At 41.7% G+C, this 19,740-nt stretch overlaps 1 protein-coding gene across 2 annotated transcripts in view; it reads left to right on the forward strand.

Moving 5' to 3' along the window:
- The window catches only part of LOC105025250 (helicase ARIP4), a 71,476-nt gene that overhangs the window by 28,955 nt on the left and 22,781 nt on the right, over nt 1–19,740 (forward strand). The window contains exon 1 of one of the 2 annotated variants that reach the window (XM_010895806.3): nt 10,489–10,848. The exons of the other annotated variant lie outside the window; for it this stretch is intronic. Coding sequence (XP_010894108.2) covers nt 10,815–10,848 — 34 coding nt within the window. The 5' untranslated portion in view covers nt 10,489–10,814. Of the gene's footprint in view, nt 1–10,488; nt 10,849–19,740 lie in introns of those variants that run through there. 2 annotated transcript variants of the gene reach the window in all.

Consider the following 19,740-nt stretch of genomic DNA (forward strand, 5'->3'; position numbering starts at 1 on the left):
TAACCTGATCACAAAAGGGTTTCAAATGATCAATTAGCTTTTTAAAATGATTAACTTGTATTGGCAAACACAACATGCCATTGGAACACAGGAGTGATGGTTGATGATAATAGGCCTGTGTAGATATTCCATTAAAAATCTTTAATACATCTATCTATAATAGTAATTCACAACATTAACATTCATTGTATTTCTGATACATTTTATGTTATTTTAATGGACACATTTCTAACAAATTTCTTATTTTAATGGTCACATTTTTAATGGACATTTATAAGCGGTCCCAAACTTTTGAACGGCAGTGTATGTAAATGAAAGATTTCAGTTATACATTTTCAATAAATAGGCACAAATATCATAACATAATTTCACTTTGTCATCTACGCTATTTTGTTTCGATTGATAGCAAAAATATATATTTAATAAATTATATAAATTAGGCTGTAACATAAGAAGAAAGTAAAGGGGTCTGAATATTTTCCAAAGGGATTGCATATACAGTGGGGAGAATAAGTATTTGATACACTGCCGATTTTGCAGGTTTTCCTACTTACAAAGCATGTAGAAGTCTGTAATTTGTATCATAGGTACACTTCAACTTTGAGAGACGGAATCTAAAACAAAAATCCAGAAAATCACATTGTATGATTTTTAAATAATTAATTAGCATTGTATTGCATGACAAAGTATTTGATCACCCACCAACTAGTAAGAATTCCGGCTCTCACAGACCTGTTAGTTTTTCTTTAAGAAGCCCTCCTGTTCTCCACTCATTACCTGTATTAACTGCACCTGTTTGAACTCGACTCCAACCTCTCCACAATGACCAAGACCAGAGAGCTGTGTAAGAACATCAGGGATAAAATTGTAGACCTGCACAAGGCTGGGATGGGCTACAGGACAATAGGCAAGCAGCTTGGTGAGAAGGCAACAACTGTTGGCGCAATTATAAGAAAATGGAAGAAGTTCAAGATGACAGTCAGTCTCCCTCGGTCTGGGGCTCCATGCAAGATCTCGCCTCGTGGGGCATCAATGATCATGAGGATGGTGAGGGATCAACCGAGAAGTACACGGCAGGACCTGGTCAATGACCTGAAGAGAGCTGGGACCACAGTCTCAAAGAAAACCATTAGTAACACACTACGCCATCATGGATTAAAATCCTGCAGCGCACGCAAGGTTCTGCAAAGGGGACAGGAAATTGAGGGGAGGATGAATGGGGCCATGTATCGCGAGATCTTGGCCAACAACCTCCTTCCCTCAGTAAGGGCATTGAAGATGGGTCGTGGTTGGGTCTTCCAGCATGACAACGACCCGAAACACACAGCCAGGGCAACTAAGGAGTGGCTCCGTAAGAAGCATCTCAAGGTCCTGGAGTGGCCTAGCCAGTCTCCAGACCTGAACCCAATAGAAAATATTTTCCCAGCGACAGCCCCAAAACCTGAAGGATCTGGAGAAGGTCTGTATGGAGGAGTTGGCCAAAATCCCTGCTGCAGTGTGTGCAAACCTGGTCAAGAACTACAGGAAACGTATGATCTCTGTAATTGCAAACAAAGGTTTCTGTACCAAATATTAAGTTGTGGTTTTCTGATGTATCAAATACCTATGTCATGCAATAAAATGCAAATGAATTACTTAAAAATCATACAATGTGATTTTCTGTATTTTTGTTTTGGATTCCGTCACTCCCAGTTGAAGAGTACCTATGATAAAAATTACAGACTTCTGCATGCTTTGTAAGTGGGAAAACTTGCAAGATCGGCAGTGTATCAAAAACGTGTTCTCACCCAACCCACTCTCTTCCCTTTGCGTACATATAACACGGGTTTACACTTCACAATTTCGTGCTATGCATACGCCAAAGTACTTTTTTGCATGCAGTTCAGACACGATCTCCTCCAATTAAGAACAATGGTGAATAAATGCGATATGAAAGTTTCACCTTTACCCTTTTACGTTCTTTCAAGAAAAAGGTTAATCTACGTCTTTTAAACGATTAGTCACTCTTCGGGAAATCTGTACCTCGATGATGGTGACGTCAAATAGGTTTCAGTTGGTGCGTGTCAATTAAACGTTATTATTGACCACCATTATTATTAATGGGAGGAGATTGCGTCTCAACTGCACGCAAAAAAGGACTTTGGCGTATGCATAGCACGACATTGTGTGAACCTGTGTTATATGTACGCAAAAGGAAGAGAGTGGGTTGTCTCACCACTGTATGATATGCACTCGTGTTCACACAGAAAGTACACCCACATCAGTGACTAGTAACCATTACCTCACCCTTCTCCTAGTCTTTGACCTTTTCCCCAGCATGTCTGGATGTTAACATAATTAGCTTGCTGTAAGATTAAGGTCACTGGTGCCAAGAGCTGGCCCGGTCAAATAATGATCCTTAGCTCAAGCCCTCCCTCTGCTTTAGTATTAACACTATATTCAGCCTCTGTCCTATTCTACCCCGTTCACCCTATTCCTGTCTCTACTTTTCTAGGTAAGGCTATCTAGAGCTGATCCATCTTCTTTGCATAACACATGACAGTCAACATGATTAGGGTAGCAGCATTATGCCCAGGTTTTCTGGACATCCAGTTTGCAGGATTCTAGATTTCCTTTGTTTATTCCATTTTGATCCTTGGCATTTACAACCTGGATTTCTGGAAAACCTTTCAGGTGTTTTTTCACTTTTTTGCAACAATTAACTTGATTGTGATCCAATTGTGGCTTCATGTATTGTGGTGCAGAAACGCACTCCTATTTAGGTCATGAGTTAGGTAAAAAATTATATGTTTTGTCCCCGATGATGTAACCCTGTTTTTTTGTCCCCGAAGATTTGACACCCTATATAACTTTTGTGATTTCCAATCCAACATGTACCTACGACCCGTTAGGTTACGCGCGTCTTCCTCCTAGGCATCTGCACCATCCCAATTATTTATTTTATTCCCTGAACTTAACATCCAATTACAAAGCTGGACGTGAGGACACGCTTACTTTGTTAGGCTCTTAATTTGTCTGAAGCCGCTAGAGTGAAGGAATTCACTGCTAACAATGAGCATTATGCTTCACCAATGGAGCTTCCAGTCAAACATATGCCAGCGAAATCCCTGGTATGCCATAAAGGTCACCAAGGTTTTTGAGCTCATAATGTACATAACCCACCATGCTACCATCAAATCCCACAGTCTTTTCCTCACCTCCCAGTAAGATAATATTCACAAAATGTCTTCTCAAATACTGAGCCACATGATCCATAACAAAGGTCAGCTATTATGTTGCCGGCAGGTTAGCTGCAGCTTATTGAGCCTGTGAGTGAAGACCTATTTTTGTTATCAAGTCAAATGCCATCCAGGCCATTAGTGCACCACTAACTAGCAATCTAACAAGTGTTGATAAGACTTTGGCCATGGAAGAGCATCACAGAGAGCTTCAGGTCTATTGAGGCAGTTTAACCTATATGACTGCCTCTGCTTTTTGTACCTATACTGTACAGAGCTACGCACAAAGTAGAGTCATGTATTGGAACATTTGTGTTTGTCATAATTGGTGCAGCAGCAACAGCCTGTATGGTCCTACGTGACTCATGTATGCTGGCCAATTAACTGTTCTTTCTCCTATGTGACTCATGCATTCTGACCAATTAACTGTTCTATCTCCTGTGTGACTTGGATGGATAATATTAATCAGGGCCCTGGAGATTTATGCGCACTATTTCTGTCTGTCTCTCTCATTAATACTGAACTACACTGCTAAAAGAAATTGAGGGAACACAATTATCACAGGATAACACCAAGTAAATTAAAGTTCAGGGATAGATTTCTATCATTCTCCAGTGCACCTGTTGTCACTGTTTGCACCAAAACAGGTGACATTGATTTACATTCGCTTATGCTTCCTACAGATTGATAAACTCAGAGTGTAATTGAATTGGTGTTATACTGTGATGATTGTGTTCCCTTCACTTTTTTTTGTGCAGTGTATAAACATTTCATTCAGCATTATTGAGAGAGATGGACAGAAAGGGTTTCTGACAGCTTGTGCAGAAATTCTCTGTTTGTGTGAACCATATCAGCTCTCTGTCTAGTTTCTAACAATCCCATGGTGACATTTTCCAGATGTAGGGGTCCTGGGCTGGCTTGCTTTCACAGTGGTGGTCTGTGGTTGTGAGGCCAGTTGGACATACTGCCAAATTCTCTGAAACGATGCTGGAGACGGCTTAACGTTTAATTCTCTGGCAACAGCTCTGATGGACATTCCTGCAGTCAGCATGCCAATTTAATGCTCCGTCAAAGCTATTATTGTCATGCGGAGCTGTGGTCGAGTGGTGTCGCTCCTGGATCAATGCCAGAGTTTAATACCTGTCTCCACCCTTCATGTCTGTGTCTCCGCTTCAACTGTTTCCATCTAATGTACTTTCAATGCAAAAAGACTTGAAAAGCTCAAAATAAGTTGTACCTTCCCACCTTTTATTGTCCCCGGCACAAGGTGCATCGGTGTAATGATCATGCTGCTTAGCCAGCTTCTTGATATGACATACCTGTCCAGTGGATGGATTATCTTGGCGGAAGACAAATGCTCACTAACTAGAATGGAAACACATTTGTGCACAGCATTTGAGAGAAATACTATTTTTGTTCCTGTGGTACATTTCTGGCATATTCTTTCGGTTTATGAAACATGGGACCAACTCTTTACATGTGTTTGGATTTTAGTTTGTGTAAATTTAAAGGGGATTGATTTCTTTTCTTCATTCATCTTTCCCTCAATGGAAAAATAATGCACCTGAGCTCAATTTCAAGGATTGTAGCAAAATGTCTGTGTACTCATATAAATGTGATTATTTTGTGTTTACTTTTTTATGAATTTGCTAAAATGTCTAAATGTGTTTTTGCTTGGTCATTATGGGGCACTGTGTATTGATTGATGAGGACAAAAACAATTAATTTTGTTAAAGAATAAGGCTATAAGGCAACAAAATATTTAAGAAAAGTAAAGGGGCCATAATCACCAAGTGCAAGGTATATTTGTATCTACAGTATCTGTATTTAGAGAGCGACACATTTTATGTTTTGGCTCTGTAATGTGGCTTCCAGTGCTTTGGAATGTATATTATATAATGAGACTATGTGGTTAAAGTGCAGACTGTCCATATTGGATGAAACATTTATAAATGAACAGCACATTTTGTACATAGGCCCCCACGCTTCTGGCAATAATTAGTAAGTGTAGTCCTAACTGTTCAGCATGCATTACTTAGGGTTTTGTGATGTACTGATGGACTACTTTCACAAGATTCTGCATGCAGTCTGAATTGTACATACACATTTAGTATGTGTATGTAGAATTTATTTGTGATTTAGCAGATACTTTTTTATGATATATTGGATGGTATTTTATGGTTAATGGACAGAATAGTGTTGAACAGAGTTTTTACTGAAAAGCACTATGTCTGACTCTGTCTACTCTGCAGACATATAGGCCACATTTAAAATATTTGTCATCCAGTGTAAACTGTATACTTTTTTGAACTATCCCCTAATGGGATTCAAACTCACAACCCTGACATTGTAATCTCAATGTTTAACAGATGTATTTACAAAGGATTTGAATGAGCACATTGTTTATATGGTGTGTTGTACGTTATTTAGCCAAGATGCCAATTTGATATCGTACACCCCAAGTCTGCATTTTATGATACTGCAAAGGATCATACAGAGGTTTGCTGTTAACTCAGATTCCATGTAACTATTTGGGTTAAAAACATCTCATTAGGGATGGTATTGGCCAGGTTATGAGTGGTCGCTTGTTTCTTCCTGACGTGACACTTGACATTCAGGCCAAAAAGTTAAATATCCGTTTCATCAGGTGAGATTTGGTTTATCATAGTCCGGGGAGTCCTTTAGGTTGCCTTTTAGCAAACTTTAAGTGGTTTGTGGTTCCAAACTTCTTCCGTTTAAGAATAATAGCCACTGTTTCTGGGGACCTTCAGTGCTGCGAAAAGTTTTGCTACCTTTCCCCAGATCTGTGTCTGAACACAATCCTGTCTCTAAGTTCTGCAGACAGTTCCTTTGACCTCACGGATTGGTTTTTGCTATGACACGCACTGTCAACTCTGGGACCTTATATAGACAGGTGTCAAATCATGCCCAATAAATTTTACTACAGATTAATTTACAATAACTGGAAAAGGTGAAGCGGCCTGATTACTGTCTGAATGCACTGTATACTGTACTGAGAGATTAAAACACATTTTGACAGAAATTTCAGGAATGAGGGACAGATGGGCTGCAGGCAAGACAGACAAGGAGACGGGCAGAAAGAGACAGTCAGCAATCCTCACTCCCTTGGTTCCTGTGGACAAGCACAGAGCTGCAGTGGTTGAGTCATAGGGGATAACAGGAGCCATTAGTACAAAATTACTTGAAAAGATAGTCAGTGGCTGAGAGCAGCTGAAAATTCCCTGTAGACAAGAAAAGATCAAGGGAAAGCTCTGTAGAAGGTCTGTGTTTAATAGATTAATTTCTAACTGCAAATGTTTTACAAATACTAATTACACAGAGTTTTTTCGGGATCAAAAAGGGGCTTAGATTGGTGGGCGTGATCAGTGGTGTGTCATGGGGGCATGGCCAGGGGAGTAATGATTGTCGACGTCAGCCCCTCACCCTACAAAATGTATGAACTTTAGAGGCCACACCCTATCTTAATAATGTTTAAAACATGTTATTGACATGCTATACATTTCTCCAATGAGCTGATAGACATTTCCTGCAATTCTAAAAATTTTCCCATAGAGCTGAGAACAAATGGTTATTTTTGTTTTTAAGTGGGTTAAATACTTTTTTGCCACTGGTGGTAACAGTGATGCTTCTGAGCCAAAAAGTAAAAACAAATTAAATGACCAAGCCCGGTTTCACTCCTGACAATGGGCACATGATCACCAAAACTGGACATTTGTAGATTGGAAAAACCTTTATAATTCTTCAATAGTAATGTTGAAGAAAATGTATGTACAGTCACAAATTGGGTGTCAAGTCAGCACCACCACAAGCACAGGCCTCCGGTTCTCAGCACGTCATATCCCATCCCACAGTTACCCAATTGCCACTATCGCTGTCTCCCATTTATTGAGTGCACATGTTACATTCGTTTTCACCACTATTTAGGCACACCTTTGTCACTGATTCATTGTTGAGTATTTTTTTGGGTTATAGCCCAGGTCACTCTCTTCCTCCATTTCTTATCCAGTTTTCTATTTGTAATACCGCTTCAAGCCGTGTTTTGTGTTTTCCTAAGTATTTGAGCCTGCTGCGTCTTTCAACATTGGGACATTATTTTTGACAATATATCATTGTAATGACATTTAATTACTTCTGCTTAAGTATGCTGTACTGTTTTCAAAACAGATTTTTTCTTTTTAAATCGGGAACTAATTTGTTTTAAGCACTTTTATGTCCATAACTGATCAACACATGTTTCTCATGGCTCTAGTCGCTTGGCTTCAGACATTTGTTGTGGAACATTGGAATGTTACAGCTCAAAGGGCCCATGACTGCTTTCTCGGCCCAGCTCCTGTTTCTGGGTCAGGTTGAGTGTCTGAGCCATGTGAGGACGTGTGTGTGACCTGGATACTGACGGAGCAGTGCCAAGCAGAGGGGGGGGGGCAGAGGAATAGCTGTGATAGGGGCTGCCATAATGCTGGAACAGACTGGGAGGGCATGTACCTCTTAGGATGTGTTAAAATCATGTAGTAAGGGATATAAGTTTACCACTTAAAATTTTACTAAGGGGACAGGTAGGACAATTAATGCAGGAGAATTTATCCTTCGTGACAGTTTAATATCTAATTATCTGACTCCATATTGTTTGTGAATATACATGATCCTAAGTGACCATAATATGCTGGCAGTTCTTAGTAAAGGTAGCAACTCATTGGTCATGAGCCTAGCGTTAAAAGGTCATGTGTTTCACGGCCTACGCAAATCCTCAATGCTTCTCTTCAGTCAAGTACAGAAGTCAATTGATCGTGTAGCAGTCCGGAACTCAGGGATGACCAGTCAGTTCACTTCAATTTACTTATGTGTGTGTATTATTTATCATAAGCGACCATAATATGCCAGTTGTTTATCACAAGCCGTACAATTGAAATTCAATTAGCACAATCCAAAGCGAGAAACTTGGTCTTGCAGAATTCTTCATCCAGTGAACATTTACCTGTAACAAATGATACATAACATGTACAGCACTGAAACCTATTGGAGAGTTAATCACTTAACTGAAACAACTGTGCTGTTAATCCAACAAATGTCATATTTCTACTTTGTTAGTTTGTGCGTCTTCACACCCAGTTCTTCTGGGTGTGAAGACGTGAATGAGTGAATGAGGCTACCTTGGCCCCCCTTTGTTTGTCCACTCCTTTCAGGAAGTAAATGGGCCCATTGGTGTGAGATTAGGATGTCCCACTGACTTGAGATGCCAGACAACATGGCACCTTCACAAACCTTCCACAGTCTTTCATTTCACTACACTCACTGTCAAGAAATTGATGCTTTCCATCAAAGATAACCGCTGTTAAAGAGTTTTTGAGCATGCTCATGTGCGCAAGTGTGGATGTATGTGTAGTTTTGAGTGTTTTCAGTGAGCGTGAGCGCTTTTATCTGTGTCTGTTAGTGAAAACAGGGAAGTCTGTTTGTACAGAAGTAGATTAACAAATCTAGTTTTGTTGCAACTTCCCTTTTGCTGAGTCAATCAATGTTATGTTGTTTATTATGATTGATATCGGAGTGCATACTTTACCTCCATTGCAGACTGATCATGTAAACAGAGAGAAATGGTAGCTAAAAGACTTAAGAGCAAAGTAAAGACGATGACGTGTTATTAAGATGCCTGTTAGTGTGACGCATTTGAGCAATCTCTTATTGAATCCCCCTAAATTCTCAAATAAGGAATTTCCTGTTGCATCACCCATTATTGGACTGTATGCACAGTACACATGACATATAATAATAATGTATTAGTATTGATTATTAGGACTGTTATATGCATGACAGGTTGCTGTACTCTATGTAGCTGACCTGGTCTGGGCTGACTAGTGGCCTCTGGGTACTAGCTGTCTGGGGGAATGAGAACTAAAGGTGCCAGCCTTACAACAGAGAGGTTCTGATACCTACTAGTGAGATGGTTGTTTTTCTCTGCACTAATGATTAGGGATGTAGCAGCGTTGGTAGAATGATTAGATGCCGTTCATATACTCTTTTATATACTCTATTTCTCTTGTCTTGTTTGTCTCTGTGGGTTCTTGACCCAATGGGTTCTTAGTAATAAACTATTTGCTTTGAATTTCATTCAGTGTCCTGTGTTTTAGCTGATTCACTTTGATAACATGCTACTTTAATTTGGGATGGCCAGCTTTGTGCAGATAGCCTTGTTCACAGGGTTTTTCTAACCCTGATCTAAACAGGGAAGTTTAGGTTATATTGCTTTTTTCTCCTATTGTCTATCTTCACAAGGCTGGTTCTGTCTGTTCTTTTTGCTCTTTGCCTCTTTCATTTCTAGTTCTTTCCTCCACATGGGAGGCGGGGGAAGGGAGTGCAGTGATGTGCAAGTGTGTTTGTAAACTGATCAGAGTAAGCTGGATGGGTGTTTGGAAGTGTCCCGGGACATGGGCCTGCCGCATTGTTTTGAATGGTCCCTTCTCTTTCTTTTTCCAATTCAGTCATTCCCCCTGTCCGAATGAACTCTACCACCTCTGTTACCTAAGGCAGCCTCTAAGGGGGAGGGACCTGCTGACATCATGCTGACAAGGGTGTCAGTTGCTGGGGCGTCTCTCCTGCTGGAAGGGGGGTTATTGACAGGCAGGCACATCTGGGCTGCTTTCAGCGCCTCATTGTTTTATAATTGTCCCAATGGCCTTCTCTCCCATATGTCGGTGGCCTTGTTTACTGCCATGTCTCCGTACACTGGGAGTGCAGTTAAAACAGGATCCAGAGGACTGACCGGAGACCAATATAGTCTATTGACCAACTTTTATTATACAGAATTCATAGGTAATTGTCTGTACCTGATTCTGTTTGATTTTTGTCCTGATGCTGTCTTGAGGATCCTGGATAGGAAGAGGTGAATTTCTGAGTATGGTAGAATTTGGCTCTAGTAGGAACTGAATAGCAGTGAATAGACCTTGCATGTTATTTTGTCTTGTTTTGTTGCCCTTTCTTTACTATTGGCATGAGCATCTTTGTGCTATTTTTCCATCCTTCTATAGTCCATGTGTTTACACCTGGCAAATATTATCTGAAAGTGCCGTCTCCACTCCCCGTTTCACACGACACACATGCTGCTTCCTCCACCCAGCCTGCGTATCTGCTCTCCTTTCTCTCCTTGGCTTCAGTAAGGGACTAGCGGCTTGCGTGCGTAGACAGCCCCCCTGGTCAGGCCCCCAGCTACAGCGTGAGAGGTTATGTAAGGAGTTTTAGTGGAGTTTACTGGTTGCGGTGAGCCTGACTCAACTCACATTGATAGCGTACAGGCGCTCACGCGTCCACCCAGTCAGTAAGTCAGTAGGAGAAACCGCTTCTCAGATAAACGGACAGTAACTGAGACAGGAAGACCGGTTTTGCCTTGCAGCTTCGAGGAGAAGGCTTTTCAACCCAGCGGAAGTGTGTTCGTTTTTTTGGTAGTAGACAGGTGTAGTTGGACCACCTGTGTTTCACCAACAATCAGAGCAGAGGAACAGAGAGAGACCCCGGGAGACTGTTACCACTGCACGTTCTCTACAAGCTTTGGAAACACACCATACACTCCTCACGGAGACTCTAAACATGCTGCTGCTGGAAGAGTCTGAGACTTTTGCAGGTAGGTGGCCCCATATCTGAACCCATATGAAACATTGAATGGAAGAAAGCCCTTCTAGATGGGAGCATTACTAACCTTTAGGACAGGACAATGTGATGGCTGAGGAGGATATTTTGATGGATATATGTTGAACAAAAGGTGTTGACAGATGAGTTGTTTGTGATCTGGATGGGTTTTTTCTGTGGTAGTTGTGAGTTAGAGTTGTTTTGTAATAGTGTTGTGTAACACTCCCTGCTTATCCATCAAGCGTCAGGTTGACATCAGGAATCTTTTTCTCTTTCATTCGTTGATTTGTTCACTCGTGTTGTTCTCAGTTAGGGAGCTCTTAGATGTTATGTTTGATCTGGAGGCTCTTTGACTGTTTCTACGGTAACCTAAAGAATTGGCGGTGGGAGGATTAGTGTTAGGCCTAGATTATACAGTACTTGTCAGTCTGGTCAAGGGCAGCTTGATGAACAACATATGGTCAACTACAGAAACCATGTGTTTCTATTGGTTACAACAGATAACAGCAATCCATGATGTGACCATGTAGAATAGGTGGGATTACTGGTAGCCTGTGTTAGTTACGTTATTTCTCTGATTGGTGTTGTTGAGTGGATGGACAGTTGTGTTGTGTTCAGTGCAGGCACCTCCAGATAGTCACCAGGGGCTTCCTATGTCAAGCAACACACCAACTGTTGTTGAACACTCAGGCAACGTCCTGAACATGGGATCTTTTGAGCACCAGACATTTTAGGAGGTTAGCCGTGATTCCTGTGTGGACATGCGGTTCTGTCCGTCCAGATGGTTCAAAGGTGTGTTAGTTCTAAAACCTGTTATGCAACACTCTCCGGTTAACACACTTGCATTAGAGGCTAACTATGATGTGTAACGGGTAACCTTAAAACAAACTGTAAATGTCTGCTTTGTGGGCAACCATAGCCGTGTTTGCTACGTGAAACTGGTGATCTGTTATTCAGCAGGATGGAGGGCAGCGTTTACCAGATCGGGTTGGGGTGAGGGCTTACACAACATGAAGGGCCATGGTTTAGAAGCATTCCATAATGGTCTTTCCCAGCCTTCCACTGTCCCGGGTCATGCTAATCTCTCTAGTCTGTGAAATAATGCCCTAGTAAAGAGCAAACCATGCAGCCAGAGTGTGTGACATTATATAAGGCCCCCCCTTAATGCTCCTAGAACTCTGTGGTACGGCGAGCTGATGTTCCTGTCCACTTTGGCTCACAGACCAGTTATTCAAGCAGTCTTGCCCTCTGTTGAGGTGTTCTATTGTTAACTGTGTTCTTTCTCACCAGAATTAGGCTATTGTCGTTCCTTTTTTCTTCCTTCTTTCCCCCACAGCTTTGATGTCAGATGATTTCAGCCTATTTCTAGATCAGAAGAGATTTTGAACAGTTGTTTCTTATTAAATTATACAGACAGGTTATTTCATGGAAACTGATTAACTGCTGTCAATCTCTGAGTTTTTTTTTTTTCTGGTGGAAGCCATTGTATAACACAACAGATATTCTTCCATTTGAGACTGGTATGCATTGATAAATATTGATAAAGCATTTTCCAATGAATTTAAAAAAACATGTTACATTGCAGAAACCACAGGTTTTGGTTTGTGACTGCGGTGAATGTACGTATGTTGCTCTGTAAAACTTCTGTTTGTCAATGGTTTCTGTGATTTGTAGTGTGTGTGTGTGTGTGTGTGTAGGACGTACTGGATGTGCAGTTCTGTGGGTTGTGTAACTGACAGAGGCTGCCTTTACATAAGCGTCCCTCTGATAGTCCATGCTTGTGGCGTGTGTGTGTGTGTGGCAACAGGAGATGAGGAATACAGGCAGACAATTGGTAATGGTATTGTGCTGACTAGCCTGAGGGGGTAGGAACACGGTGAACCACTTGTGAAGCTAATAGATTTCAATATAGTCAATTGACCGCCTTACACCTTCTTTGGTCACAGCTGCAGTAATCGGGGGTCTTCCATTTGGCACATCTTGACCTCTTTCACAGTTAACTCAGTAAATTTATACTCACTTCTTAGAGTTAATCAAACTCATCTGTGACCCATTATGGCATTGGACATGAAATGAAATTCCATTTCATTTCATTAGCATGGAACTTGATGATATCCTCAACATTGGGTATATGAACATCAAAAATGACAGTTGAAGTTTCCCTTTAAATAATTGGTACAGAAATGTACAAAAGTTGCTTGAGAATGCTGCTTAGTGCTGTCACTAAATATCAACACATAAACACACACGCACATACCGTGGATATAAAATGTCTACACACCCCTGTTAAAATGCCAGGTTTTTGTGATGTATAAGAATGAGACGAAGATAAATTATGTCAGAACCTTTTCCACCTTTAATGTGACCTATAGTGTGAACAATTCAGTTGAAAAACAAACTGAAATCTTTGAGGGGGAAAAAATGTAAAAGTCACAATAACCTGGTTGCATAAGTGTGCACACCCTTAAACTAATACTTTGTTGAAGCACCTTTACGTTTTATTACAGCACTCAGTCTTTTTGGGTAGGTGTCTATTAGCATGGCACATCTTGATGTGGCAATATTTGCCCACTCTTCTTAGAAAAAGCGCTACAAAACTGTCAGATTACGCGGACATCTCTTGTGCACAGCCCTCTTCAGATCACCCCACAGATATTCAATTGGATTCAGGTCTGGGCTCTGGCTGGGCCATTCCAAAATGTTAATCTTTTCTGGTGAAGCCATGCTTTTGTGGATTTGGATGTGTGTTTTTGGTCATAGTCGTGCTGAAAGGTGAACTTCATCTTCAGCTTTCTAACGGACGCCTGAAGATTTTGTGCCAAAATTACCTGGTATTTGGAACTGTTCATAATTCCCTACACCCTGACTAAGGCCCCGGTTTCAGCTGAAGAAAAAAACTGCCCCAAAGCATGATGCTGGCATCACCATGCTTCACTGTGGGTATGGTGTTCTTTGGGTGATGTGCAGTGTTGTTTTTGCACCAAACATACCTTTTGGAATTATGGCCAAAAAGTTCAACCTTGGTTTCATCAGACCATAACACATTTTCCCACGTGCTTTTGGGGGACTTAATGTTTGTTTTTGCAAACTTCAGCCGGGCTTGGCATGTTTTTCTTTGTAAGAAAAGGCTTCCATCTTGCCACCCTACCCCATAGCCCATTCATATGAAGAATACGGGAGATTGTTGTCACATGTAGCACACAGTCAGTACTTACCAGAAATTCCTGCAGTTCCTTTAATGTTGCTGTAGGCCTCTTGGAAGCCTCCCTGACCAGTTTTCTTCTCATCTTTTCATCAATTTTGGAGGGACGTCCAGTTCTTGGTAATGTCTCTGTTGTGCCATATTTTCTCCACTTGATGATGACTGCCTTCACTGTGTTCCATGGTATATCTAATGCTTTGGAAATTATTTTGTACCCTTCTACTGACTGATATCTTTCAAAAATGAGATCCCTCTTACGCTTTGGAAGCTCTCTGCGGACCGTGGCTTTTGCTCTGAGATCCAACTAAGAAAATGTCAGGAGAATCCCACTAGAACTGCTGAACTTTATTTGTGATTAATCAGAGTCACTTTAAATGATGGCAGGTGTGTAATGAGTTTTATTTAACATGAGTTTGAATGTGATTGGTTAATTCTGAACACAGCCACATCCCCAGTTATAAGAGGGTGTGCCCACTTATGCAACCAGGTTATTGTAAGGTTTTTATTTTTCATTTTTCCCCTTGAAGATTTCAGTTTCACATTATAGGTCACATTAAAAGTGGAAAAAGTTCTGACATGATTTATCTTCTTTTCATTCTTTTACATCACAAAAACCTGGCATTTTAACAGGGGTATGTAGACTTTTTATACCCACTGTACATACATTCACGCACATGCACGCAAGCACACACACACACAAGTGCAATATGTTCACCCTGGTCAGTTGTTGTTTGAGTTCCTAATGCCCCACGTTACATAAGGTGAAAAACTTTTCCTGAGACACTTGGTCATGTCTAACACCACTTACATTCCCTGGTTCTCAGGGCTATCAGCAGCTTGCTTTCCAATGTAGACCTGAACTGTTTCTTGGATAACTTGCCATATTTATTATTTCCTATTTTGGAGGCTTGTTAGGCATATATTGTCGTATTACCCTCCACATTCAAAGAATATGTAGAATTCCCAGAAACCCAGCCACTGCAAACATCATCATGGCCCTTTATTCAGAGACAACCGATCCTGTTCTTCCTGATTCTCTACCTGAAGCCTCGTCAGCCGAGTGAGCAAGAAAAAGAGGTGCCTGAACTTCCAAGAAAGATCGCAAGACGAGCACGAGTCAAGACAAGTGCAAAAAATCTATTTGTAAGTCACACACACACATACTGTCATTCATGTGTGCGATGTGAATAAGTAACCAATTGTGCATCAACAACTTTTTCCCCCAGTGTGTTAACAATTTATTTCAATTGTAGCCTGATGTGAGGGGTCAAAGTCAGATTTATATTGGGAAGGGCTGGCCCAAAATATTGTTTATTATATGTTTTGCTAACCAGCACTAACTTTTGCAGATAATTCATTCATTTAGTACAATGTACTTACTACTAACGAGTACTGTGGCTGTCCCACCTAACTTCTTAAACTGTATGCATTAACCGTAAGTCACTCTGTAAAGGGGAGTCAGCTAATTGAGTGGACGTTTTGGCACGGTGGAGAAACACTTGCCCCTGAAACAGCATTCTACTAGCAACTTTCCCACTGTAACCCCAAAATTACTCAGCTTAAGGTCTCTGATGCCAAGTCCTCACTGCTCAGTTCCCCAAAGACACTGCCCTATTGGGCCGGCCCACTCCTCCGCCTGCAGAGCTGTTGTGTAACCCAGCGGGTCAGAGTGAGCGTCAGCACCACAGTATGATGTAGGAACATGACACACACACAAATATGTAGGCCAGGCAGCCAGGAAACAGGGCGTCTGGAACACTACACTCAAATGATTTATGGACCTGGGTCACACTTAGCATGGGGTCTGGGACCACAGTATCCTCACATATACAGTGTGGAGAACAAGTATTTGATACACTGCCGATTTTGCAGGATTTCCTACTTACAAAGCATGTAGAGGTCTTTTTTATCATAGGTACACTTCAACTGTGAGAGACGGAATCTAAAACAAAAATCCAGAAAGGTGCATTGTATGATTTTTAAATAATTAATTTGCATTTTATTGCATGACATAAGTATTTGATCACCTACCAACTAGTAATAATTTTGGCTCTCACAGACCTGTTAGTTTCTCTTTAAGAAGCCCTCTTGTTCTCCTGGTCAATTTCCCTGAAGAGAGCTGGGACCACAGTCTCAAAGAAAACTTTTAGTAACACGCTACGCCGTCATGGATTAAAATCCTGCAGCTCACGCAAGGACCCCCTGCTCAAGCCAGCAGTGGTCCAGGCCCGTCTGAAGTTTGCCAATGACCATCTGGATGATCCAGAGGAGGAATGGGAGATGGTCATGTGGTCTGATGAGACAAAAATAGAGCTTTTTGGTCTAAACTCCACTCGCCGTGTTTGGAGGAAGAAGAAGAAGGATGAGTACAACCCCAAGAACACCATCCCAACCGTGAAGCATGGAGGTGGAAACATCATTCTTTGGGGATGCTTTTCTGCAAAGGGGACAGGACGACTGAATCATATTGAGGGGAGGATGGATAGGGTCATGTATCGCGAGATCAAGGCCAACAACCTCCTTCCCTCAGTAACAGCATTGAAGATGGTTCGTGACTGGGTCTTCCAGCATGATAACGACCTGAAACACACAGCCAGGGCAACTAAGGAGTGGCTCCGTAAGAAGCATCTCAAGGTCTTGGAGTGGCCTAGCCAGTCTCCAGACCTGAACCCAGTAGAAAATCTTTAGAGGGAGCTGAAAGTCCATATTGCCCAGCGACAGTCCCAAAACCTGAGGGATCTGGAGAAGGTCTGTATGGAGGAGTGGGCCAAAATCTGGTCAAGAACTACAGGAAATGTATGATCCCTGTAATTGCAAACAAAGGTTTCTGTACCAAATATTAAGTTGTGCTTTTCTGATGTATTAAATACTGATGTCATGCAATAAAATACTAATGTATTACTTAAACATCATACAATGTGATTTTCTGGATTTTTGTTTTAGATTCCGTCACTCACAGTTGAAGAGTACCTATGATAAAAATCACAGGCTTCTACATGCTTTGTAAGTGGGAAAACCTGCAAAATCGACAGTGTATGAAATACTTGTTCTCCCCACTGTATGATCCAGTCCAACACCAACATTCAAAGGCTTGATAGTCAGTTGCGTAGTTGAATGAGATGTGCTGGTCAAGGAATACATCAAGTAGGCTGAGTGAGCCTGAGGAAGACTGGGTGAAAGTGCAGACAGAAGTGACAGGGAATTAACTCTTTCCCAGCGACTCACTGGCTGGCACAGAGGGTCCTTGTCTTTGTTTAGCAGTCTGTTCTTATCCTCTTGTCGCCATGGTACCCCCTGGTATTTTTCCAGGACGCTCTACCCCTAAACCCTCACGCCGTGCCCACTGGTGTCTCCTGACCTCGTTGGTAATCGTCTTCCTTTGGTACTCAAGTCTACGCGGACGCATCTGCACTGTCCATAGGCGCGTGTGATGCAGCGTTCCATAAATAACCACGGTCTTGTTACCTAATGGCTTTCTGAAGGTGCTACCCTACTCTTAGCACCTCCCTTCATCCACACCCCTACGCTCCCAGATAGCCCCACCCCTGTATATGAAGGAGCTGTCAGTTCGTCAGCCACAGAGGAAAGAGTAGAGGAGGGAATGAGGGAGACCATTGGAGTTCTGCTGCTTATGTTAATGTGAGGCTGTTTCAGGAAGCCCAGTCATATGAATGTGAAAGAGCAGGAAGTGAAAATTGGGCTGGCATTCTGCAAGCCTCTGGACTGAATTAGAACAGGAATTTGACCACCAATCAATGTGTCGTCGCTGATGTTATGGTCTGAGGGATTTTTGTTCTCAGATGTTACCCCCCCCCCCCCCCCCCCAAAGGAGCCCCCAGTCCAGTGGTACATCTGTAGATATGAGACCGTCTCTTCTGTCAGAGGAATAACATATCCCCTCTGCCATTGTGCTCTTGCTGTTGTTGTGTAATCTAGGGGAATGGAACCAGGCAGGAGAATTATGAATGAGTGTGAACAGTGTATTCCCTGAATGGGTAGGATAACTAGCTAGTGGGTTTATACAGAGATGTTGTCTTCTGTTACACTGCGCTGTCTGCAAAGTGTCTTGGGCTAATAACCGGAAGGTTGCTGATTCATTTACATGTAAGTCATTTATCCCTCAACGACAGTGTGGCAGGGAGAGTGGAATATGCAAAACACAGTGTGTGTGTGTGTGTGTGTCTAGGGGTAGCAGGACAAATAAAAGCATCTCATTTGATGTTCTTTGACACTGCAATGTTTGTTTACACAAGACAAAGAATTCTTCACACATACTGTACAACTAAACAATCAAACACCAACAAACTCTTATTCTTAACATTTACACTTTATTTCCAGTCCATTTCAGGTCTGTTCACTAATATATATCCCAGAAGCACTTGGCCAGGTTAGACGGCTGACTTTGGGAGCTGATTGATTAAGCTCAAATCACTTCATTAGGTTCCTCAGTTTTTCATAATCTAGTCTTTGTTGTGTGCATTGCTAGTGCCGCGCGGACACAACCTCCCTTTAATCTCGCTGGTTATTGTGATTGGACCGCTGCCACGGCTCGCTGTGTGTATAGTGTGGTTTCCACTGAGCTAGTCCACTCCCTCACTGCTCACAAAAACCAGCGGAGCCAGTGTGTGTGTGTGTGTGTGTGTGTGTGTTACCATGATTTGTTCAGTACCATTCTGAAGGGGGTTTTGGCTTCCTTGGTTCTGTGTTCTTTTGGTTATGTAACAGTGGCCTGTGTAACATTACATTGTGTCACCACCATCAGGAGGACCGTTGCTGATGTCTGCGTGGGCTCTGGTCAGAGGCTCTAATTAACAATCCAAATCCATGACCGGTTGAGGATATATACAGGTGATGCTGTTAGAATGCCAGCTAGTTAGAGTGAGACGTTGGAAGCCTGAACATGACCTCCACCTCTTCCAGATCACCGCCCCCGTGCTGCCCAAGGGTGTCTTCAATCAAAGCTAGTCATTAATATGCTCAGTGGGGTTCCATAAGGTTTGGATGGATTTCTTAAACCAGTGGGATTCCCCTAATTTCTCTACTGCACCACCTATTGTGACAGTGGATGGTGAAGGGCAATCTGATCTCTATCTCTCTCTCGCTCTGTGCCCTGTCTATGATACAAGACAGTGTGTACTTTCAAAAGGTGGCATGCATTTCAGGAATCAGTTATGTAACTGTTCCGTAATGCAGTCTGTAGTGCCCTATAAAAATGAAACTGGAACTCAACAATATTCAAAAATGCATTGTCTATTTAGATATCTAATAAATGTATGCAGTTTTTAAAATGTGTTATTTAGCCCGACATTATCATCTGACGTGAACAATTGGCTCACTGATTGTTTACTTTTAAATTCCAGGCTGTTTGCAGTGATGATCATTGAGTCAGTGAGAGATGGAAAGGCCTTCACAGTTGTTAATTACAAAGTAGCCCAAAGTAACCTTAATTTGCCTTCATCTAATGCTGATTTTCTTAAACACCATGATCATCTACAGAAACACTGTTAATCAAACAACTATAGCTAGAATGCACCTGATTTGTTTTAAGGGTTATTTTCTTCCCTTTTGTAGCCAAGTTAATTAAATCCAGTGCAGGGAACTTGCAGTGTTTGGGTACAGATAAACTGAATGTTTATCAGCCCCCCCGCTTTCAAAAACCTGTTGTCTGGAATTTTATGGGGTTGT

This window comes from Esox lucius, chromosome 12 (genome assembly GCF_011004845.1).
Source record: "Esox lucius isolate fEsoLuc1 chromosome 12, fEsoLuc1.pri, whole genome shotgun sequence".
Lineage (NCBI taxonomy): Eukaryota > Metazoa > Chordata > Actinopteri > Esociformes > Esocidae > Esox > Esox lucius.